Source organism: Scylla paramamosain, chromosome 7 (assembly GCF_035594125.1).
Source record: "Scylla paramamosain isolate STU-SP2022 chromosome 7, ASM3559412v1, whole genome shotgun sequence".
In the NCBI taxonomy this organism is placed as follows: Eukaryota; Metazoa; Arthropoda; class Malacostraca; order Decapoda; family Portunidae; genus Scylla; species Scylla paramamosain.
The window spans coordinates 18,952,257-18,977,256 of record NC_087157.1 but is presented as its reverse complement, the minus strand read 5'-3'; the positions used below and the strand labels follow the sequence as shown (position 1 = coordinate 18,977,256).

Sequence of the window (25,000 nt, the reverse complement as noted above, 5' to 3'; positions counted from 1 at the left end):
AGTTTATTTTGATTTTCAAAAAGCATTTGATAAAGTTCCTCATAAGCGCCTCCTACATGAAGTAAAAGCTCACGGCATATCAGGTGACCTCGCTGCGAGGATAGAGGATTGGTTGACAGACCGCAAACAGCGAGTAGTGATTAACGTGTCGTGGTCCGAGATGTTGCAAAGAATTGGTTTATAAATGCTACTGGAAAACTCACAAACATTTTCATATTTTGATTAATAACTACTATTTACATTTCTTACAACTCAAAATTTCTTACTCGCATTCATCTTCAAATCATTGAAAGTTATTAAGTGTTACCTTATATTTCTTGAACATATTCACTGATCAGCGCAGTCATCGTGCAAAACACAGACAATATGAAATGCTCAAACACAACAAATATTCAGTCGGCGCCATTAATGTTCAGTTACAAAAACACACGTGATATCTGCAACACATCACTTACTATAAACATTCCATGACTGAGTAAATCTTCGTACATCATACACACCTGTCATAACAAATATAAAACATCAGTTAAACATCCTGCTCCTCCTTTAATAAGATCATTGATTTATAGACTGCATTACGCTTTCAAACTGCACTTACTTTCAAGTTATTCCGTCCATCTCGACCCCTCTCTGGTCAGGCCCTCTGGAACCTCTGGGTCTGTGTCTGCTACTCTCCGCAACTCTCCACTACTGAATTATTCCACTGTTACACGCTATAATATACAGTCGTTTGGGACTGCCTGTTTCTCTCAAAAAACAATCGTAATTTTCATAACATTTTACGTATCTACTATTCACATTTCTCATCTATGCATGTGATCCGCCCACAGGCGTGGTGCTTGATACAGAAGCCAGTCAGAGGGTAGGGGCAGTTTGGAGGCGGAGCGTTAAGTGGGCGTAGGCTGACTTGTCCTTTTTGGTGCCTCACGCCTCCTGGCCTACTTTCCCTTTCAAATCCTTTCTCTGCCTTGCCCCTGCTATCATTATCGTTAATCCCTCCTTGACCCAGGCTGCCTTCCCAGGTTGTATGGCCGTCTTCCTGTTGTGGAGTGCTTGGGTCCTGTGTCCTTGTTTGTGTTTCCTCGGTTATAAAAAGTAATCCCCCATCAAAAGTTTGGATCCTGAGAAAGATCTGGGAGCTTTAGTGACAACAGATCTTAAACCAAGCAAACAATGCAACGAAGTCATTGAAATTGCCAATAAATTAATAGTTTTCACCTTCCAATCTGAAAAAAAAAAAATCTCACCTTGTACAACTCACTTGTACGTCCTCATTTTGAATACAATGTAAAGTTTTTGTCATCCTGTTATAAAAGGAATATTGAGAGATTATAAAAAAAAACAATACGAAATAGAGTAACGAAAATTACTCGAAGGCTTCGCAGTAAACCCTACAAGGAACGCCTTAAAGAACGAGATCTATTCTCCCTCTCCAAACGCAGGCTAAGAGGGGATCTGATATTGCTTTACTAAACTTTTAAGGCTTTCACAAATATCAGACCGGAATTCTTCCTAAGATTCAACATGTCTAATATTACAAGAAACAATAGCAAATAATAGGTAAGCGATTTCAAACAAATGAAGCCAAACATTTTATTTCAATCGTGTCATAAATATGTTGAATTGTGTTCCATCAAGCGTCGTTAACTCAGGTACTGTTCACTCATTGAAAACCTGTCTTGACAAGTATGTAGACACTAATTCCCGGTTGTCATTGTTCATGTCTGAATAACGAACACGTTCACTCCGTACTGTCCGTGCTGGCATGTAGATTGTATGTGGTCGAAGTAGTCCTCCTGTCTTTCTTTAGTTTCCTCTCACACTTCATGTTGTTTTTTCTGTACAACATGGTACCATTTTTCATGTGACCCTTGCCTGAAGGGATAAGGGGTGGGGGATGGAAGGACCCTTCTTCTGTGCTATCCTTTCTCTACCACTAATAGAGTAGAATAGTTACCCAAACAGACTTACAAGGACCTCTTGGTCTGTTACTGTTTGGACTTCTTTTGTATTCGTTTGGTTCCTCTTTCTGTGCTATCCTGTTTGTCTCTTCCACTAGTTAGCGTAGAGTAGTTACCCAAACAGCCCAGTAAAGACCTCAGGAACTTTTGCTGTTTGGGCTTTGTTTTTATTCTCCTCCTCCTCCTCCTCCTCCTCCTCCTCCTCCTCCTCGTCCTTCTCTCATCACATGATGAAGAATTAGCTGTGAGGGGCATTGAAAACTCAAGGACCCAATCAGTGACTGTCATAGGGATTTGAGGTACCAGGGGTCACTGCTGCAGGAGTGCGGTGCTCCTTTACGAGAAGTGCACTCTTATAGGAGTCGCATGGTAGCCGGAGCCTGATTGACTGATGCCTCTCTTGAAAGCGCCAGGCACAGTATAGAGAACCCAGCAAGCCCAATTTTGTTACACTTTTTTTTTTTTCAATTTTCCGCGCATGACGTCACGTTGTCGGAGATCAGGACAGCCAGATTCGCCTTTTTTAGGCCAAAACATAATTTTTGGCTTTTTTCATGCATTTGGTTTAAGGATATCTAGTTTGCCATGAATTACATTATTATTATTATTTTTTTTTTTAATATGTTGCTTATATATGCTCCATTTGGCCATAACAAGTTTTTTTTTTTTTTTTTTTTTCAAGTGGCTGATGTAATTTAAGGCTTCCTATCAACAGTTACCTGTGTTCATGAACAACCCAGGAGTACGTTGATAGGGTGCTGTCTATGGTAGTACCGTATATTTTGTTATGATGAGTCATTGGTAAACTCGTTTTCCATCCCCCAAAAGCGATCGTTCTGGTTGTTTATATTTATGTCGAGTGGGAAAGAAAAATGTCTAGAGCAGTGTGATTGAACTGTAGGCCCGCGCGCCAGTTGATTTAGTGTGGCCCGCGTGCACTCATTGATTAATTTTATATGAGGAAAAAAATACTTAAATGATATTCAGCAAAGGTCAAGTGTGTGGAATAGTAACGATTAGCTTGTTATGACATTGCTGCTACAATAACATAATGCCTGCAGAGCGAAAGTCCTTCCCCATGGTTATGAAGTAGGGACGTAGGTATATGGTACACGTCATGAACACGGCCACTTCTTTGTGCCAAGAACGTTTTCATAATGTGTTGTTAGTATTTTTGCATTCACTCCTGAACCCACCAATCTCAGTTAGTGTACATTGCATTGGGGTCAGGTTTCAGATGAGGCGTCGGGAGCTGTATGGCCTTAGGCCTCGTTGCCTAGCACATACCGTTTCAAGTAACTCTCTTCCACTGTCGGTATTCTCACACTGGAATTGAATTCTTTGAATTCGTTTCCGTTTTTTGGCCCAGGCGAAGGACTGACGAAGTACGTGGCACTTGTATACACAGATCGCCACTCCAGTAGTCCGCTATAGCCCAGTGCTCAGTACACATCGTGTAATATTTGGTAAATTCTGAAGTGGAATAATATAAACTTTGGGTTTTTTTACTGCCTGTTTTTGGGTCTTTTTGTAGTGCGTTTGGCCGTTTTGTCTTATTTTTTTGTTGGCTTTGGCCTTTTTCTGCTTCAGTAATCTGGGAACCCTGAGTGTACTGCCTTCAGTTCCACCCACCACTCACTCTGCCTTAGTGCTTCATTTTAAGTTTAAGGTACATCGCATCTCTAAAGTCCATGTGCGCAGCGCTTCTTATAAAGCACTATGCAAAATGTGCTTTATTAAAATGAATTTTTCGATGTTTATTCATCAGTTTAGTTTGTCATCCATAATCAGTATTATCATTATTAGTAATATTTATAATTACTGTGTGCACCGTTACCTAGTGAACAGAAAAGAAGAAAAACAAACCTCAACACACTTAAGAAGAAAGTATCCTACACAACACAAATAAGTAAATCTACATAAATGTTAACTTGAGGGAAAATCAAGTTGTACGGTAATAAATAAATTCTACAAAACAAATAGATTCAGTACATAAGTAACAGAAAAAAAAAAAAACAGTAGGAAATATAGATGTAAATGCTAATGACACCGTGCAGAGCATAAAGAATAAAAAACAAGGTCTCCATCGTTACAAATACTGAACTATTAAAACTTACAGCTTACAAGATACGACGCGGAAATAAAAGGACACAAACCAGCTACACTACAATGATGGTGCCGATGACGATGATGACGGTAATAATAATAATTTTAATGATAATAATAATAGCAATAATAATAATTAATAATATATAATAATAATAATAATAATAATAATAATAATAATAATAATAATAATAATAATAATAATAACAACAACAACAACAGTACCACTTCACTACGTTTCGCCTCACGCGGGGAGCAGGGGTGGGAGGGGCACAGGTCTTTCTTCTTTTTCATGCAGTTTTCTTTTTTATACCTATGAAGCATAAACACACTTCCAGCCTCCGCTGGTCCCCCCTACCCTCTCTCTCTTAATCCTTCCCGACGCCGCCCTTCCTCCCAGTCGGAAGCTTTCATCCTGCTGATAGGTAGTAAAGCCTGTGTGAAGAAGTGAGTGCTGCACCAACTTTTTTCAGTGACATAATTTGATTGATGTCTATGTTGAGAGTGGACGTGAATTACGAATAAAGCAATCCGTGGTTCTCTGGGCTGAGTCATTCTCGTGCTGCAGGATGGACAGGTGTAATGGTGTGTTGTTATTGTTGTTGTTGTCGGTGGTGGTGGTGGTGGTGCAGCACAGGGGAGGGTTCCAGAAGGCTGCTCCATAACCAAGGAATTCCTGCCTCTGTAAAGTTCTCTGATCTTACCTACTGCTATTTGTACTCCACGACATACTCCCACAAGTCAACAGTTATCTAATTATCACTGTGGGATGAACGTTCACATTAGAATGAGCAGCAGTTTTTTTTATTGAACTTTTGGTGCTTCATGAACACAGGAAGGGAAATGATGTGTTCAAATATATCTTGTTTACCGTTGGGGTTTCATGGCGTAGTGACAGTCTTGGGAACCCAGTGTGTGTGGGATGCCAGCGGTCATATCCCATACAAAATACAATAAATAAATAACGTTATGAAAATAATTGACATCATAATTCTTTAATACATACTGGCGTGAACATAAGGTGGTTAAATAGAGCACCTTTACAAAAAAGATGGGGAAGATGGGGAAATAGACCAACTTTAAAAAAAAGAAAAAGGGCCCTCGTGGCCCAGTGGGTAGAGTGATGCACTTTGAGTTTGGCGTGAGGGAAGTGAGGGGCGCGTAGGTTCGAACCCCCCTCTCGGAACTCACAAAAACCTTGAAAGAGCATCCCTCCATCACCATGTGTGATGGAACTGCTCACGGGGAGGAGGGGAGGTGAGTGCGCAGCACCTCCCTACCCCTCCCCAGGGGAGGAAGGCACCGCCTTACCGGCCCCCGGGAGAGCAAGGGAGGTGAGTGCACAGCGCTTCCCTTCTCTCCCCTACCTAACCCTGGCAAGTCTGCGGACTACCAGGCAAAAAATAATAAAAATAAAAAAAAATAAAAAAAACAAAAAACAAAAAAAATAAATAAATAAATAAGGGTAAGTGCATAGCACTTCTCTTCTCTTCACCTAACAGAATAAAAAATATAAAGGTGAGTGCATAGCACTTCCCTTCTCTTCCAACCTACCAGGCAAAAGATAGAAAAAAAAATAAAGAATTAAGGTGAGTGCATAGCACTTCCCTTGTCTCCGGCAAAAGATAGAAAAGAAAAAATAAAGAATTAAGGTGAGTGCATAGCACTTCCCTTGTCTCCTAACCTACCACGCAAAAAAAAATAAATAAATAAAAAATAAAATAAAATAAATAAATAAATAAAGATAAATAAATAAAAATAAATAAAAAAACCTCCTTACCACCTCGGACCTCGGGAGAGCAAGGGAGGTGAGTGCACAGCACTTCCCTTCTCTCCCCAAGTCTACGGACTGCCAGACCAAAAAGAATAAAATATATATAGGTATAAAAAATAATAAAAGTAATAAAAAAAAGATAAATGAAAAAATAAGTAAATAAAACAAAAACAATAAAACTCCTACTCCCCCCTCAATAAAACTGACTGAGTCTGGCAATCAACAATAAATAATAAAAATAAAACAATACCAACTGACTGACCCTGACAACCCCAAAGACCACCACCCACCTGGGAAGCACGGGAGGTGAGTGTGCAGCACCTCCCTACCCTTCCCAGTCTCCCAATTTGACTTTGACCACCAATCTGACTCATCCTACCAACTCCAAAGAGCAACTCCAACTGTACAGACCACCACCACCACCACCCTTCTGGTCTCGGCAAGGTGAGTGCGTAGCACTTCCCTGGACTGACCCTGACTGACTGACCCTGGCAACTCCAAAAACAACCAACCTGACTGACTTACAGATATGTAATCACCTAACTGACTGGCCCTGGGGAGCATGGGAGGTGAGTGTGCAGCACCTCCCTACACTTCCCAGTCTCCCAGTTTTACCTGACTCATCCTGGCAACTTCAAAGAACAACTCCAAATGTACAGACCAACAGTACCTCCTACTCTGTGTCCCACTCTGACCCTGATCCATACATCCCTGGCTAGGTGAGTGCGTAGCACTTCCCTACCACCTGCCTTACTGACCCTGGCAACCATAAAAACAACCAACCTGACTGACCTACAAATCTTACTGTAATCTGGCAACAGACCACCAAACTGACTGACTCTGGGGAGCATGGGAGGTGAGTGTGCAGCACCTCCCTACCCTTCCCAGTCTCCCAGTTTGGCTTTGACCACCAATGTGACTCATCCTACCAACTCCAAATGTACAGACCACCACCACCACCCCTCTGATCCTGGCAAGGTGAGTGCGTAGCACTTCCCTTGACAGAGTGGGCCTGACTGACTGACCCCGGCAACTCCAAAAACAACCAATCTGACAAATGTTACAAATGTAACCTGGGGAGCATGGGAGGTGAGTGTGCAGCACCTCCCTACCCTTCCCTACCCTTCCCATAATAAATGAAAAATAAAAAATAAATAAAAACAAAAATAAATAAAGTAAAAACAATAAAACTCCTACTTCCCCCTCAATAAAATGACTGAGTCTGGCAATCAACAATAAATAATAAAAATAAAACAATACCAACCTGACTGACCCTGACAACTCCAAAGACCACCATCCCACCTGGGAAGCACGGGAGGTGAGTGTGCAGCACCTCCCTACCCTTCCCAGCCTTCTAGTTTGACTTTGATCCCCAATCTGACTCATCCTAGGAACTCTAATTGTACCGACCACCACCAGTACTCTCCACCCTGGCAACTGATCCTGGCAAGGTGAGTGCGTAGCACTTCCCGTGACTCATCCTGGCAACTCCAAAGACCCACCATCCTGACCGCCCCTGGGAAGCACGGGAGGTGAGTGTGCAGCACCTCCCTACACTTCCCAGTCCCCCAGTTTGACTTTGACCACCAATGTGACTCATCCTACCAACTCCAAATGTACACACCACCATCACCACCCCTCTGATCTTGGCAAGGTGAGTGCCTAGCACTACCCTTGACTGACGGGTTCTGACTGACTGATCCCGGCAACTCCAAAAACAACCAACCTGACTGATGTTACAAATGTAACCTGGGGAGCATGGGAGGTGAGTGTGCAGCACCTCCCTACCCTTCCCAGTCTTCCACCAACCTGACTTGAATTATGACTGGGGAGCAAGGGAGGTGAGTGTGCAGTACTCCTACTATCCCCACTCTGAATACCCTATCACCAACCAATTCAGACCACCAAAATGTTTTAGAAGAACAAGAACAGGAAGCAACGCCATCAGAGGAAGAAGAAGCAGCAACAGCAGCATTACCGCCATCAGAGGAAGAAAACAAGAAAAAGAAGCAAAGAAAAAGAATTACCACCACTGTTATCGGAGGAAGAAACAGCAGCGTCACCGCCATCAGAGGAAGAAACATATATATGTAAACTACGACTGGTCAAACTTTCTCTGGCACCAGGCTAAGTTCGACCTGTGATGGGTTGTGTTTTGCGACGCCTTGAGATGAGAGGGAAAAAAGTTCCAGGGGTTCATGAAAGGAAAGTACGCTAACAGGGGACTGAATGTGAAAGTGCCAGGCAAGGCTTCTGCTTCAGACATCCACACTTCAACTTCAACTGTGCATGCGAGAATGTTGCTGTATTCTTCCTCCTATTCCTCCTCCTTTTTTCTTCCGCAGAAGACTGTCTTATTACTCCGTCCAAAGGCGGCAGTTCTTGTATAAGACTTGCAAACCTGTGTCCACTCATCCCAACTATCCAGAAATATATCTAATCTTCTAAAGGTCTGGCATCACGTGTTCAAGAGATTTATGTGTATTTTTTTTTTTTTATTTATGGTGGTGGTGGTGGTGGTGGTGAAGGTGTAAATCTAGAATGAGAGTGAGCGTCTTTGTGTTTCCTCCACCGGGACGAAGAAAGAGAACAGGGATTCCTCATACTCCAGGAATTGCCTTTGTTTCCAGAAAACATTGAATAGTAAAGAAAAATTATTATTTGCTAGTTTTATCAAACTTTCTGTGGCACCAGGCTAAGTTTGACCTGTGATGGGCTTTGTTTAGAGATATCGCAATTTTTCACACTTGAGAGTATATTTCACTCTGATAATGAACGTACAAACTACAGCAGGAAATCAAAATAATGCTAAAAATGGAAGCATGGATTAAAGGATGCCAAATGTATAAAGACTTTAATAGTTTTAAATACTGAAGGAAAGACGGTAATTGTATTTCTTGCTACACATTTATATTTAACAAGTGAAGACAGACGTAGGTTGAAAACCAGCCCGGGAAGGAATGTCTGGCGCGTGGCGTTCCTCAAGGCGTCTTGCCTCGCCGGCACAACAATATATAAAGGACTGAGATGTGAATTAACACTGAAAGAACACTGGCCGGTGAGGTGCTCCTGCAGGGCCGAGGTGGACAGGTGTTTGTCCAGGATGCCTCGTGTTACTTCTCACCGCGTGTTTTATCTGTTGGAGATTATTACACTTAATATGCTGCTGTTGCTGCTGCTGCTGCTAATGCTCTTGCTGCTGAAGCTGGTGCTGCTGCTGCTGTTGCCCTCGCTGATCTTGCTGCTCTTGTTGGTATTGCTGCTTTTACTTCCTTCATCAATAACTACCAGAACAACTGCTTCTGCTGCTGCTGCTGCTGCTACTACTGCTACTACTACTACTACTACTACTACTACTACTACTACTACTACTGCTGCTGCTGCTGCTGCTGCTGCTGCCGCTGCCGCTGCCGTTGTTGCTGTTGCTAATGTTGTTGTTGGTGCTGCTGTTACTGCTGCTGCTACTGCTGTTGCTGCTGCCGGTGCTACTGTTGGTGCTGCTGCTGGTGCTGCTGCTGGTGCTGCTGCGGCTGCTGCTCCTGTTGCTGCTGCTGCTGTTGCTGCTGCTGCTGCTGCTGCTGCTGCTGCTGGTGCTGCTGCTGCTGCTGCTGCTGCTGGTGCTAAACTTTACAAAAGACCACTGCTGTTTTTGCCATCGTTCGTGCTGTGCCTCTAATCGTCGTCGTCCTCGTTCTCATCGTCGTCGTCGTAACAGTAGCATCGCCTGTCAGAGTAAAAAGACTATATATATATATATATATATATATATATATATATATATATATATATATATATATATATATATATATATATATATATATATATATATATATATATATATAGGTAATAGTAGTTGATAACTTTGTGATATATAAATGTTGTATAGCAACGCGTTTCACGAGTTTGCAATTACAATTAGGATCATTTACTTTATTTCAACTTATATTCAAGTCGTTTATAGTGAATGACAGTAATACATAACTTCAAAACAATGTTATCCAAGAATACTCTTGAAATTTAGAGCACATTTCGCACTATTTTTCTGTTACAGTTTTGTGTACATGCATTATTTTTTTTTTATTATAGGAAATGGAAATTTCTCTGCTAATATAAATATTACATATTACAAGCATTAAAACGTGCACAACACCCACAACTCTGGGTGTTGCAAATGTTTAATTTTTTTTTTGTATTTACAAGCGCATTTATAGTAATGTGATAAATAAATAAACTGCTGGTAATTATATATATATATATATATATATATATATATATATATATATATATATATATATATATATATATATATATATATATATATATATATATATATATATATATATATATGTATATATATATATTCAACGGTATTGCAGAATGCTCAAGCCTATAGTTTATAGACATAATGATTTTATCTCATCGTCCTGTTGCCAGCTGCATCACGCACTCAAAGACGGTATCCAAGATTCCTGGTCAGAGCTCCAGTGTCATCTACTTTCAGACTCCCCAAGATTTAGTGAATACCTCGAGTACTGACATGTCACGATCACACGTGGATATGGATACTTGGGCAGTGTGTGAGCTTTCAGTGCCTTCATGGGAGATCATATATAAGAGAGAGAGAGAGAGAGAGAGAGAGAGAGAGAGAGAGAGAGAGAGAGAGAGAGAGACAGAGAGAGAGAGAGAGCACTGCTAATAATTAGTTGGGTAACGCACAACATGCCTGGCGTCAGCGGGGATCAGGTGCCAGAACAGGAGAGAGTGGGAGGCTGGGAGTAGTTTCCTTTGCAAGAAGACATTCTGATACACGTAATGAATTGCAGGTTTAGGTATTTATAGAAAGTGCAGTCGTTATCTCCTCGTTATCTCTACTTTGCCGTGGAAATCTCTCTCTCTCTCTCTCTCTCTCTCTCTCTCTCTCTCTCTCTCTCTCTCTCTCTCTCTCTCTCTCTCTCTCTCTCTCTCTCTCTCTCTCTCTCTCTCTCTCTCTCTCTCTCTCTCTGTACCTGCCTTGGACAGTAAGCAATTAGTTGTTCTAGTGGCGGTGTTCCTGAAATAGAAATACTGAAAAGCACACTCCATCTTTTAATACCCAATTAGCGTGGCTTCCTGATGGGAGGTACGGTAGAGCACGCTTTCGTTTGTAAGCCAAGGGAAAGTAAGCGTCTTTCCTCCTCAGACCCTCACTAGCGCCAGGATTAGCTGTGTGCCGGGGAGTGCTGGTGAGCCGTGAGTAATGTTCACTCTTAGATACACGTGCAATGTAATGTATCTCCCTGTCATTATTTTTGTTTATTATTTATTATTATTTATTATGTTTATTATATTAATACATGTTTTTGTCTTTTTCCTTCCTTCCTTCCTTCCTTCCTTCCTTCCTTCCTTCCTTCCTTCCTTCCTTCCTTCCTTCCTTCCTTCCTGCCTCCCTGAGTGCCTGCCTGCCTGCCTTCCGTCACCCTTATATTCCTGTTTTTCATTTTATCCTTCCTTCTCTCTGCTATATATATATATATATATATATATATATATATATATATATATATATATATATATATATATATATATATATATATATATATATATATATATATATATATATAAATACATATACTTATATATATATATATATATATATATATATATATATATATATATATATATATATATATATATATATATATATATATATATATATATTTCTCTCTCTCTCTCTCTCTCTCTCTCTCTCTCTCTCTCTCTCTCTCTCTCTCTCTCTCTCTCTCTCTCTCTCGGGAGTTCGTTGATGAATTGGCATGTTCTCATGACTCTCTACCAGTATTTATTGGTGTTTCATCTTTTTCTATCCTGCATGACTCTGCTCCCGGGAATTAGGTATGGTAGTTGTACGGTGATAAATAATATTTCAGTGCGACCTTTGCAGTGTGTTCCTATATCTATGAAAGCTTTCGTTACTGTGGAGTGTGGCTCGAATATTATTATTGTTTTTTTTTTAATATAAATATTTTCGTTATATTTGTCCAGCACATTTTTGTTTATGCGCTAAGAAAGAAATTGACCATTTAAATCCCGAAGTTTAATTTCATTTGTATAAAGAAGTTTAAATTAGAGAGCGAAATGAAGAAGGACTCCTTAACGTGTGGGAAGTGCCTGCCAACCTACTATGGAGGCTGTGCTGCGTAAATCATGATTGTATAGGAGCGTGATGTAACCTGTTCACACTGATACCACTTACAGACAAGCCTTCAAGTACCTTGGTATTTCGTAGTAGTGGTTTAAATAATGTTTTGACTTGTTTAGATAATCATCAGAGAGAGAGAGAGAGAGAGAGAGAGAGAGAGAGAGAGAGAGAGAGAGAGAGAGAGAGAGAGAGAGAGAGAGAGAGAGGGGGGGGGGGGCAGATAGGCAGGAAGGCAGACGGTCAAACAGACAGGCAGGGAGGCAAGCAAGCAAGCAAGCAAGCAAGCAAGCAAGCAAGCAGGGAGGCAGACAGACTAACGGGCATAGTCAGGCTAACTTGAAGAGGATAGGCAGGCAAAGAAGCAGGCAGACAGGCAGGCAGGCAAAAATAGAAGGCAAGGAAGCAGACAGACAGACAGACAAATAGACAGAGGGACAGATGGATGTGCGGGCAGGCACAGACATGGACAAAGTAGTTTTAAATAGCGGCAGAAACTGGAATATTTCATTCCAATGAATATATTTGCACAATTTTTTTGTAAAATACTTTAATAAATAGTTTATCGTGCCCTGCAGTGAGTACTTAACCAAAAGTCTAACTGAATTAGTCAGTGGGATATTAATACAGCATAATGTTTGCACAATATAAACGTATGCCTCTTCAGTTACTCGTATATTCTTTCGTGATAACAATTACTGTAAGCGAAGAAAATGCAAACATAGTGACCTAACTATATTTTTCTCTCATGGCCTCGTATTTACGGTATGCCATTTTTCGTGCACAATACGTAGTTGTCATTGATTTCCTAAAACTACTAAATATACCAGAAGACAGACCTACTGACCCATACTCGTAAATATTGTTCCACTCGTAATGTTACACCACACACACACACACACACACACACACACACACACACACACACACACACACACACACACACACACACACACACACACACACACACACACACACACACACAACATTAATACAAATAGATGCGCTGCAACAAAGCAACAGAGATTAGGATGCTCATTCTTACAGAGCATTATAGTGAACATGTGAGGCAGAGATAAACAGACAGACGCAGACAGACGGATTGATTTAAAACACTTAGTAACATGTACTTGTTATAAGCAATTCTAAGTGACCATTACTTTCCCGTTCATTCCCATTCATTGAAGCATTTCAGTGTTGAGACGCAAAGGTAGTGTAAGTGTTGAGGCAGCGGTGGTAGTGGCCCCTTGACCTCGCAGCGAGGCAGGAAGGGGAGGCGAGGGACACCAGCAGTGACTGGCCTGAAGGCGCCTTGCGTCCCGCCTCCTCTGTGCGACCCTCTCCCTTGATTGCCTTCATGCATCAATCGCAGCATGACTTGTGCTCCTCCTCTTCAGTCTCACTTAACTACCACCTTCATATTCTAGACACCGCTGAATGTTGGCAAGCTTTACATTTATTATTTTTGCTTCTTTTTATTTTCTTATTTGATCTTGTTATATATGTAATGGTGTTTGTTCGTTTTATTTTGTTGCAGCTGTTGTGCATATTTAACATTCTCAGCGTTTGAAGTGTGTTCTGTTTTCAGTGTTGTTTTCCATGTATCCATGTGTTCTTGCTTGGAGGAATTTGACACGTTTTATTTATGACATTTCGTGTTTTTGTTCAGTATTTATTCTTTCCTCTTTTGTTCATGTGTATGTTGTTAACTCATGCAGTAAATGATTTCTGGTGGTTCTGTTTATGATGCTTCATTTTTAGCTCTTTTTAGAATAGTGAAGCTGCATCACTTTTTTATGTGGATGTTTTGATATTTTCAGGAAAGGATGGCAGGTGGTGCCGCGGTGAACACTCCCAACACATGCAGGAGGAAAGTGAGTACTTGTTTCATTACATCATGTGTCCTCTATTTTGGGACTCGGTGTTAAACTTTTTTTTTTTTTTTGTCAACGGAAACCTGTCAATGTTGCCTGCCTTTCTCCTGTCAGCTTCCCACGAATCTGTGAATGAAAGAAAGGATGTGCTTCCATGGTATCGTGTCAGTAGTGTTATTCATTGAAGGATTAGTTTAAATCTTTTTCCAATGCATTGTTTTTGTCTCCCATGTTTCTTCCTTCCTAGGGTATATATATGAAAGAAGACAGAATGTAAATTTAGTCTATAATGTTCATTGCAACATATTACTGGGAAAAAAGTCCTTTGAGGATTAACTGAGAATCTTTTTCAAAACTAAAATTTTTGTATTCCAGTCTTCGTGTGCTTATTTTAATGTATGCATAGAGAAAAGAAGGATACGAAATCATATGTTTTCTATAATGGTGTCATCTTTTTGGTATAAATATTTACTTAGAGATTCAATTGAAACCTAACAATTTTTTTGCATTTTTGCGTTCGTTGTGTATATATATATATATATATATATATATATATATATATATATATATATATATATATATATATATATATATATATATATATATATATATATATATATATATATCTTTTGTATGTACGTATATATGAGTGAAGAAAGGAAAGATGCAATTATAAAAAAAACTTTCCACAATAATGGGAATATTCACTTGAGGTCTTTTTTAGGTAACAAATATCAGATCTTCTAGTTTATATGTCTATTTATCCTCTACTGTGTTTTACCGTTATGTAGATTAATAATATTTTGCACGTTATGATAAAGTGTCCTTGGAAACTATTACTGTAACGCATTTCATTTTGTGTGAATTTGGTTTCCACGTAAAAAAAAAAAAAAAAAACTCTCCTTCTATGGAGAAAAGATATTTATATTTTCTTTGTTCAATTGGTATTGATATTATTTTTAACTCTGATTTCCCGGGAAGCGTTACCACCATGATATTTGTGACCTAACCTAAGGTAACTTTTTAGCGTCATAACCTTTGTTGCAGCTTCCTACATACAAAAAAATAAATAAATAAATAAAAAAAAATAAAAGTTTCGATTTCATTTTCGAAAACACTTCTTGGTAACTTTTGAAGGCGTATCTTTGTTATTTTATGTAATTTCTTCGTCAGACTCACCTTTTTTTGCTGTATTTTGCATATTTCGATTTATCGGCATGTGGGCGAAGGTTTCTGCCTCGCAACTCGCACAACTATCGCCTCATCACTACAGATCGAGCTCGAGCGCACAAAATGTGCCAATTATTTGCCATAACTCACTTCATATACGGGAAAGGGTTGTGGGAAGAAGGTGGTGTGAGGAGTAAACATAGGAGAAATTAGTTAAATCTAGAAAGGTAGCTAGCTCAGGGAAGGTGAGAAATAGCTTAAGTATTTACCACATAAAATGTAGCAGTATTTTGAATAAAATAGACTTGCTTAGAAGAATAGTGTGTGTAGAGAAATTTGATATCATTGCTTTAACTGAAACTTGGTTAGATATGTGAGGAAAAGTATTTAATCCAGAGGTCAAGATAGATGGTTATACATTGTTCTATAAAGATAGGGAAAACAGGAGAGGAGGAGGCGTCGCGTTATACGTTAGGGACACATTACAGTGTTGTATTAACAGTAGATTTAAAACAGATAGGAAAGCAGTAGTAGTACAGCAATGTACAGTAGTGGGAGTAGTGTAGAGATCACCGACCAGTACAAAGGAAATTAACACCTCACTGTGGCAGGAAATAAATAGAGCAGGCAGGTACAGTCAGGTATGTGTGGTAGGAGATTTTAATTTTAGGAATATCGAGTGGAGTCTGGTGGTGGGTAAGAAGGAAGCAGAATTTGTTAAGGTAATTCAGGATAAATTTTTAAAACAGGTAGTCGTAGAACCCACAAGGGGAAATAATATTCTAGATTTAATTCTTACTAAAAGGGAGGAAGCAGTCACGTAGGTAGAGGTTGGAGGACAGGTAGGTAACATTGACCATAGGGAAATTAGATACAATTTAAAATAGGAAGAATCTTTTAGAAGCAAAAACACTAGTAAAATACTTGACTTTAGGAGAGCAGAATTTGAGGAATTAAAAAGGTACCTCCAAGGAGTTGACTGGCAACGGATGCAGGGTAAGGTCAGGTCCGGGACGGAGTTGAGAGAGATAAGGCAAGATGTGAGAGGTGAGGTGAGGTGTGAGGGTGTAGGACAAGAGGAGGTAAGATGTGTTCCGAAGGGGCGGAGGAGAGAGGGAGGGGTATATGGGTGTGAGTATGGTGGAATGTCAGGTCATGCTGAAATGAGAGAGGTGAGGTCGAGGCGAGTAGATGAGGGAGTAGAGAGGATGGTAGGGGCCGAGATGAGGGAATTAGGTGAAGTAAATGTAGATGAATTGTATAAATATTTCGTAGATAAAGTTCATACAGGTCAGTTAGCATATATCCCGTATAGGGCAATAAGATCACAGAAAAATTATCCTAAATGGATGACTGCTAGGTTAAAACATTATATAGGGTAAAAGAGAAGTATATATAAGACATTAAGGGCAGGTGAAGAAGTTTTAAGGTCACAATATAATGAATTAGAACAGTCAAGAAGTTAACGAGGAAAACTAAGGGCAATTATGAATTAAGTGTAGCCAGCCATGTGAAGACGGACCTCAAGGGATTTTATCAGGAATAGAGGACGAAGAATAAGGATACTATAGGTCCATTACAGGCAGCAGATGGGGAACTGGTTAGTTCTGGGGAGGAGATTAGTAAAATTCTGAATAAGTATTTTTTATCTGTCTTCACCCAGGAAAACATGCAGGATATGCCAGATAGTGAACAGATGTTTAGAGCAGATGAGAATGAGAAGCTGACAGATATTTCAATAACTAGAGAGATAGTGGAACAGGAGATAGATAGGCTAAAAAAAGTTCAAGACACCAGGACCAGATGAAATATATCTCAGAGTACTTAAGGAATGCAAAGAGGTTATTAGTGAGCTGTTAGTTTCTGTATTTTGGAAATCACTTGAGTCAGGTGAGGTACCAGTAATGTGGAAGCAGGCTAATGTAGTACCCATCTTTAAGAAAGGGGATAAAACTTTAGCGTCTAACTATAGATCTGTCAGCTTAAAATCAGTTATAGGTAAAATATTAGAGTTAATAATAGCGAGGAACATTAGGGAACATTTAGACAAACATAACTTGATAAATCAATCACAGAATGGCTTCACGAAGGGGAAGTCTTGCATGACAAACTTATTAAGTTTTTACAGTAAGGTGTACGAGGCAGTAGATAATGGTGATAGTTATGATATCTTGTATCTGGACTTTAATAAAGCATTTGACAAGGTGCCCCATGAAAGGCTCCTGAGAAAGGTTAGGGCACACGGGATAGATGGGAAGGTGTTAGGCTGGATAGGGTCATGGCTTAGCGACAGGCGAGAAAGAGTTGTAATAAACGGCTCGAAATCCGAGTGAGGTCTTGTAATCAGTGGGGTGCCACAGGGATCAGTATTAGGGACATTGTTATTTCTAATATATATCAATGACTTAGTTAGTGGAATTAGTAGTGATGTTAGTAAATTTGCAGATGACACAAAGATAGATTAATTAGATCAGAATCGGGTGCCTTCGCCTTGCAGGCAGATTTAGGATGAATGAATGGACGGACATATGGCAAATGCAATTTAATATCAATAAATGCAGAGTACGTAGCGTAGGTAGAGGAAACCCACACGGTAGGTACACATTAAACGAACAATCTCTGGTAGTTACAGGGTACGAGAAAGATTTAGGAGTTATAGTTAGCTCTGAACTCCCTTTAGGAAAACAATGCATAGAGGCTAGAAACAGGACAAATAGAATACTAGGATTAATTTTTAGGAGTGTTAAAAGTAGAAGGTCGGAAGTAATATTAATGATATTCTTGGCGCTGGTCAGACCTCATCTAGACTACTTTGTGTAATTCTGGTCCATACATTACAGGAAAGATATAGGTGTATTAGAATCAGTACAGAGGAGAATGACAGAAAGGATACAGGGGATGAGGAGTATTCCTTACGAGGCGAGATTGAAGTCATTAAATCTACATTCTTTAGAGAGACGTAGGTTAAGAGGGGACGTGATAGAAGTCTTTAAGTGGTATAAGGGTTATAACAAGGGGGATGTAAGCAAAATTCTTTGGATCAGCATCCAGGGTAGAACAAGAAATAACACGTTCAAAGCTTGGAAAATTTAAGTTTAGGAAGGAGATAGTAAAAATTGGCTCTCGAATAGAGTGGTAGATGAGTGGAACGGACTCATTAATCATGTTGTTAGTGCTAGGACATTAGAGAGCTTTAAGAGAAGATTAGACAGGTTTATGGATGGGGATAATAGATGGAAATAGGTAAGTATATTTTCATAAAGGGACTGCCACGTGTAAGCCTGGTCGCTTCTTGCAACTTCCTTTATTTCTTATGTTCTTATGTTCTTATGATAGCCAGTCTTGGTTGACACCATCAGACTCAGACACTTTTTTTTTTTTTTTTGTCTTTAGGGTTTAACACAGTCCTCTGATTTTGTGTTTGTCTTGTCGGATGCAGCAGCGGCGGGAGCTTTTTCCTTCCTCGCGGCCAGACGACGCGGACTGGCTTTTTCCTGCTCCTCCTGACACACTCACAGTTTACCGGTGAGTGAAGGGGACGGAGCTGTTTTTGTAGCGCAGTGTACGTCCTTCCATTTTTAGGTTGACATTTAAGTGAAGCCTGTCATGCTTGCCTATGTTTTTCCATGTGCATGTAAGGTAAGGGTGCTTGGCAAAGTGTCTGTCTCACTGCAGACACTTGCTTTATGATGTACTGTAATAAACAAGTAATTTCTCAATGTAAAGGAAACAGTGAGTCACAAAAGTGCCTCTCAGTACGATGTGGTAATGAAAAGCAGAATATGAATTAAATAGATAATAAATAAGTGAATAAATAAATAAATAAATAAATGGACGAATTAATGCATACCTTGTAGAAGTTTTCATACCTGCTGAGCTTACCATACCAAATACACTGATATGCTACAAAAAATGCACACAAGTATATGAAGATGGAAAAAAATGTGGGAAGTCTGTCTTGTGTTGTTATTTCTATGGTTACTGCTCTTCAGAATTTGCCATCAGCATGCGTCTCTCCTTCCCCACGCTGACGCTACACAAGACTTTCACCTTTATTCCGTTCCCTTTCAGCAGTCCAGGAGTCAAGCAATATTTTCATTCTTTCATCCCTTTCATTGGTAAAACTCTGGAATTCTCTGCCTGTTTCTGTTTTTTCCCCTTCCTGTGACTAGTTGTTTTAAGAGTATTGAGGCACTTCCAGAAACATATTTAGTTTTTTTTTTTTATTGACTTTTATTTTTTTTTTTTTTTTTTGTCTGTATGTATGAAAGCGGCAACTGAAAATATTTTTTTTTGTTCCTCTGTTTGCCATTCGCCAAGAAGATATGAGAGCGTGAGTATAAATAATGGCTATATGCAAATGTAAGAATACCATTTTTTAGTGACTCTAAATTAAACATGCATTGCATTGTTTACTCCAGTTTACTCAAGTTGAGCCGTCCAATATAATTTTCCATGTAAATGATTTTTGTGTTCACCTATTTGAATTTTTATTTCCAAATGCAGCTCCATGTTTTTAAGAAGCACAGAGGGTTGGAGAAAGAGAAATCCTTCCTGAGTGTTAATAGGTGAATGTTAATAACAGAAGTAGTAGCAATAGTAGTAGTAGTAGTAGTAGTAGTAGTAGTTGTTGTTGTTGTTGTTGTTTTTGTTGTTGTTGTTGTTGTTGTTGTTGTTTTTGTTGTTGTTGTCGTTGTTGTTGTAGTAAAGAGCAAGATTATTATCTGGAGTGACACCAATTCAGTTTTTGTATAATTTGTATTTTCTTACTATTATTCCACACCTTGTCAATCGATGCAAGGAAAAAAAAAGAAAAGCAAAAAAAAGAAAACGTATATTAAAAAAGTGAGAGGCAAGACCAGCAAGTGAAACACGCCCTGCCTTCTCCATAGACTTGACGTGTTTACTGCCGCGCTTCCTGCCTGATAATTATACAGTCTTACGCTGGAGGCGCTTAATGTGGTGCATTTGTATGAAAGAATTTACTTTTTGCCTTGAATCTCTCTCTCTCTCTCTCTCTCTCTCTCTCTCTCTCTCTCTCTCTCTCTCTCTCTCTCTCTCTCTCTCCTCTCTCTCCTCTCTCTCCTATCTCTCTCTCTCTCTCTCTCTCTCTCTCTCTCTCTCTCTCCTCTCTATCTCTCTCCTCTCTCTCTCTCTCTCTCTCTCTGTGACGTGCAACAGTGTGGGTGTCGTGAGCATAGCAAACGGCCAAATGTGCGGCGACTAGCTAGTGTTATGCGTGCGCCGGATGGGGCGTGCAGTTTGGATGTCAAAGAGGAATGCAAGTGGTCGGAATAAGGCGGAGGAGGAGTAGGAGCAGTAGGAGGAGGAGGAGGAGGCGTAGCGTAGCGTGGTCTGGATGGCGTGCAGGATTATGTGACGCTCAGAGGCAGCTTCCCTACACTGTAAGCTTCTATTAGAGTGAGCCACGTGACGGGGTGCGCTCTCAGGGTGATTGCTTGTATTCTATGTAGCCTGGCGGGGCTGTGGCACTCCCTGCAGGTTATTGGCTCAGGAGGGTGAGGTAATGTCGGATGTTAGTGTGGTACTCTGCTGTGGGTGAAGGGTTGTGTTTGTAATGATACAGCGCCTAAAGTTTGTTAAAGTGATGCAGGTTGGAGAGCATAAATACAGTGACATCATCACCACTATAGTCTCTCCCTTTACGCTGCAACGGAATGATGTAGTAGTGGTGATGTAGTCTGGGACAATGATGTACACTAGAAAAAAATAGATAAAGATCCCAGTAATATCAACCAGTTCCATTCTCGTGAAAGGTTTAGTGTTCCTTTATTTTCTTCATCTTCAGCATTTCCACTTTATGTTCACTTAACTTGACAAGTGTGTTCCTCGTGTGTCATTTTACACTCCTTCATATCATGATTTATACAAAAAACAAAAACCATACTGTTATTTTATTGATTTTCATATCCTCACACAGAGGATCAATTTTTAACAATAAGTAGGGCTAAACATCAGCCTCACCTCCGCCATCTCCTTTTAATTTGTCTGAAGAAAGGAAAAAATCTAAGTTCTTTTCCATATCGCTTTCATTCATATAGACCATTAACTAATGTATAGGATTAAAATATAGCCTTAGATCCCTCTATGCCCTTTTTGCCGTGATATCTTTTGCCCCTGCACGCTGGTATGGTCCGCCTGGCCCTCTTCCCCGGCCCCTTCCCCTTGACAGACCCGCGTGTGGCCGTGAAGTGCTGGCTCCCCAAGTGGTCATCCAATATTGCTCTGTAAAAATGGTCCCGTGATGCGTCTACAGAATGGTTGCTGAAAGCGGGTTGCTTGGGTGGGGGGGAGAGGGGACAGATGTGGCCCTCTGTCCTAGACCTCTCTCTCTCTCCTCTCTCTCTCTCTCTCTCTCTCTCTCTCTCCTCTCCTCTCTCCTCTCTCTCTCTCTCTCTCTCTCTCTCTCTCTCTCTCTCTCTCTCTCTCTCTCTCTCTCTCTCTCTCTCTCTCTCTCTCCTCTCTCTCTCTCTCTCTCTCTCTCTCTCTCTCTATTGATACCACGTGGTATACAAAAACCCACATAGAACTGGAGAGAATAGTGAGGGAAAGAGTTGTGGTCTGTCTACTTTTGTTTGTGAGGGAGAGTGTAACTGCATGATAGTTGTGTGATGTGGTGTGTGCGTAGAGCAGGTGAAGGCACAGTTTGGTTGTTGAGGGGTGATGCAGCATTCTCTGCGTTGCGCTTTCCAGGGACAAATTACCTCAGAGTGTTACGTCATAATGAATAAGACAAGTGAAGAAGCTTTCTTTCTTTTGAATACCGTCTTTTCGGAAATGTTGATTTTTTTTTTTATTTTGTGCAAAAGACAAAAAAAAAAAAAAAAAACGTACAATTTTTAGTAGAGTGAAAAAAATCTACAATTCACCCTAAGGAGGAAGAACAGAAAAATTACGAACTATACCACCACCACCACCACCAACACTACTACTACTACTACTACTACCTCTACTATTACTACTACTACTACTACTACTAATACTACTACTACTACTACTACTACTACTACTACTACTACTACTACTACTACTACTACTACTACCACCACCACCACCACACCTCACTCTTCAACTTCTCCCATTTTCACGAATTCCTCTCTTCTCTTGCTTCGTTATACCATCCTTCATCCTCTCTCCCTTACGTTCTATCCTTCCTTTCGCCGACATAATGCTTGCAACAGACGCCCCTCCTCTTCCTCCCCCTCCTCCTCCAGTCCCCGTAGCATTAGCAGGGCCTTGTCTCCCCTTATAAGCAGGGATGCTTAGTGGAACATGTCGAAATAGCGTTGCCTAGCCGCCGCCGAGTATAGGAGTGTATTAAGGGTGCATTATCTCTAACTGACTGTCTTCAGCCTCTCTCTCACCGCCCGCAATGTTGCATATCTAACTGTCTTCTACCGCTATTTTCATGCTAACTACTCTTCTGATCTTTCTAACTGCATGCCTGCCCCTCCTTCCGTGGCCTCGCTGCACAAGACTTTCTTCTTTCTCTCACCTCTATTCTTTCCACCTCTCTAACGCAAGAGTTAACCAGTATTCTCAATCATTCATTCCTTTCTCTGTTAAACTTTGGAACTCCCTGTCTGCTTCCGTATTTTCACCTTCCTATGACGTGAACTCCTTCAAGAGGGAGGTTTCAAGAGACTTATTCATCAATTTTTGACCACTGCTTTGACCCTTTTATGGGACTGGCATTTCAGTGGGCATTTTTTTTATTAGATTTTTGTTGCCCTTGGCCAGTGTCCTTCCTACATAAAAAAAAAAAAAAATATCTCGGTACAGTGGCGATGAGCGGGGAGATTGGTCGGTGAGTATGTTCAGGCGCAGATAGAGAAATGTGTTATTGGTCTGACGAATTGATTAATGAATAGGTATCTGGTTGAAAAGATAGATTTACAGATAGATGGCTGGATGGGTAAATGGTTAAATAGATCGACTGGCTGATAAATAGATTGATAGATAGATGGACAGATGGATGGATAGATAGATTGATAGATACATAAATAAATGAATAGGTATATAATAGATATAAATATATATAGATGGGAAGATAAACAGTTCAGTAAGTAGAAAATAGATTAGATAAATAGACAGACAGACAGATATACATTGATAATAGTACATAGGTGGGAAAATATGTTGATAAATTCCCGTTGATTGATAAGAAGGTGGAAGTATTAGATAGGGAGAGATATACAGATAAAACAACGACGAATGGGTAGGTAAGTGAAGAAACACAGGATGGTTGAAGAGCAATATACATAAACAAATAAGAAGAAAGTGGAAGTGTAAGCGATGAATCAGATAAAGAGAGAAATTAGCTGTATATTGATGGACAGAACATATAGAAATGCAACTGTAAATCATGGTAAACAAACTAAGATAAATAAAGGTATGTACTATGTTAGAAGGAAATGACATTAGAGAGTCAGCCAACACATCAGACATTCAGAAAGCAGGACAGACAAAGACACATTGACACACTGACTGATGGGTGCATATGCCAAATAAAATAGTAAACAAACATTCATATATAGAATCATTACAAATAGACAAATATCAGAAACTTTGAGGGCAGACAGACTGAATTTCGCATAACGAAAATATTTGTATGTTCATTGTTTGGTAACTTACACACGAGCAATGGATAAAAAAGAGAGATTTTACATATAAACCTAGAGAAACCAAAGGAAAGCAAAACATTATAAAACAAAAAAGACACATAAAAAAAAAAATGATTCCTCCTGTGAATCAAGTTGCAGACGGAGGCGCCCACACACACACGCACACACACACACACACACACACACACACACACACACACCACACACACACACAAACACACACGCACACACACACACACACACACATACACACACACACACACACACTTTCCTGTCGCCAAAAATACACACAATTCTCCTGCTACTCTATGAATTACCTTACTAGAAATTAAAAATGCATATTATAAATTTTGTATATTGTTGTGTGGATCACTGGAATTGTGTTGAAACCATGGAGAGAGAGAGAGACAGAGAGAGAGAGAGAGAGAGAGAGAGAGAGAAGAGAGAGAGAGAGGAGAGAGAGGAGAGAGAGAGAGAGAGAGAGAGAGAGAGATCACAAACATAAAAATCGGAGAGAATGAAAAAGAAAGTTTAAAGTAAAAAAGAATAAAAAAAAAAGCTTCAAACGTATAGACAAGTAAATGTATATACATGCTGACACACACACACACACACACACACACGCACACACACACGCACACGCACACACACACACACACACACACACACATTGACAGTCATAGCACCACACAAAAAAGAAAAAAAAAGCCAGAAAATAACAGAAAGAAGTGAAAAAAAGAAAACATTGAAAGACATAAGCCGTCGTGAACAAGTGACATTAGGAAGAGAATGTAATCTAATATTAGTAGGTGCCTGAAGTTACTCGGAGAATGACATCATGCTTAAAGGAAAGTGAGGGAAAGAAAATAGCATGCTTTAACTTGGAAAAAAAAAAAAACTGCGGTAATGAACAAGGAAAATATGAGGAAATAAAGCACTAAAGTGGGAAAATGTGTAGCAGATTGAAAGGAAAAAAAAATGAAATTAAGTGCTAAAAATGGGTAATGCTTACTTAGAGAGAGAGAGAGAGAGAGAGAGAGAGAGAGAGAGAGAGAGAGAGAGAGAGAGAGAGAGAGAGAGAGAGAGAGTCTTTCCTGTCACCTCAGATAAAAATCTATATATTTTTTACAACATTTCATTGGCGCTGAAGAACACAGACAATGAAAAAGTAAATATGACGGTTCTTTCTTTCATATTTATTTCTTATGACACTTTTATGAGACAAGACTGTACTTCGGTATCCTTATGTTATATTGTTATTTTGTCTTTTTATTTATTTATTTATTCTCTGCTTA

General features: G+C 39.8%; 1 protein-coding gene and 1 long non-coding RNA gene across 12 annotated transcripts in view; both read left to right on the top strand.

Moving 5' to 3' along the window:
• Nucleotides 1-4,712: 4,712 nt before the first annotated feature.
• LOC135102179 (uncharacterized) lies at nt 4,713-6,455 on the top strand. Its single transcript, XR_010269573.1, has 2 exons — nt 4,713-5,585; nt 5,657-6,455. It is a non-coding gene; the product is annotated as an uncharacterized LOC135102179 (long non-coding RNA).
• Nucleotides 6,456-13,135: 6,680 nt separating this feature from the next.
• Nucleotides 13,136-25,000, top strand: part of LOC135102177 (multiple epidermal growth factor-like domains protein 6) — a 193,586-nt gene continuing 181,721 nt past the window's right edge. For 9 of the 11 annotated variants that reach the window (XM_064006984.1, XM_064006981.1, XM_064006980.1 and 6 more), the window contains exon 1: nt 13,136-13,890. In XM_064006984.1, the coding sequence (XP_063863054.1) occupies nt 13,878-13,890 (13 nt within the window). In that variant the 5' untranslated portion in view covers nt 13,136-13,877. Of the gene's footprint in view, nt 13,891-18,499; nt 18,586-25,000 lie in introns of all 11 variants that reach the window. The other 2 variants (XM_064006983.1, XM_064006975.1) reach the window with 2 other exon arrangements.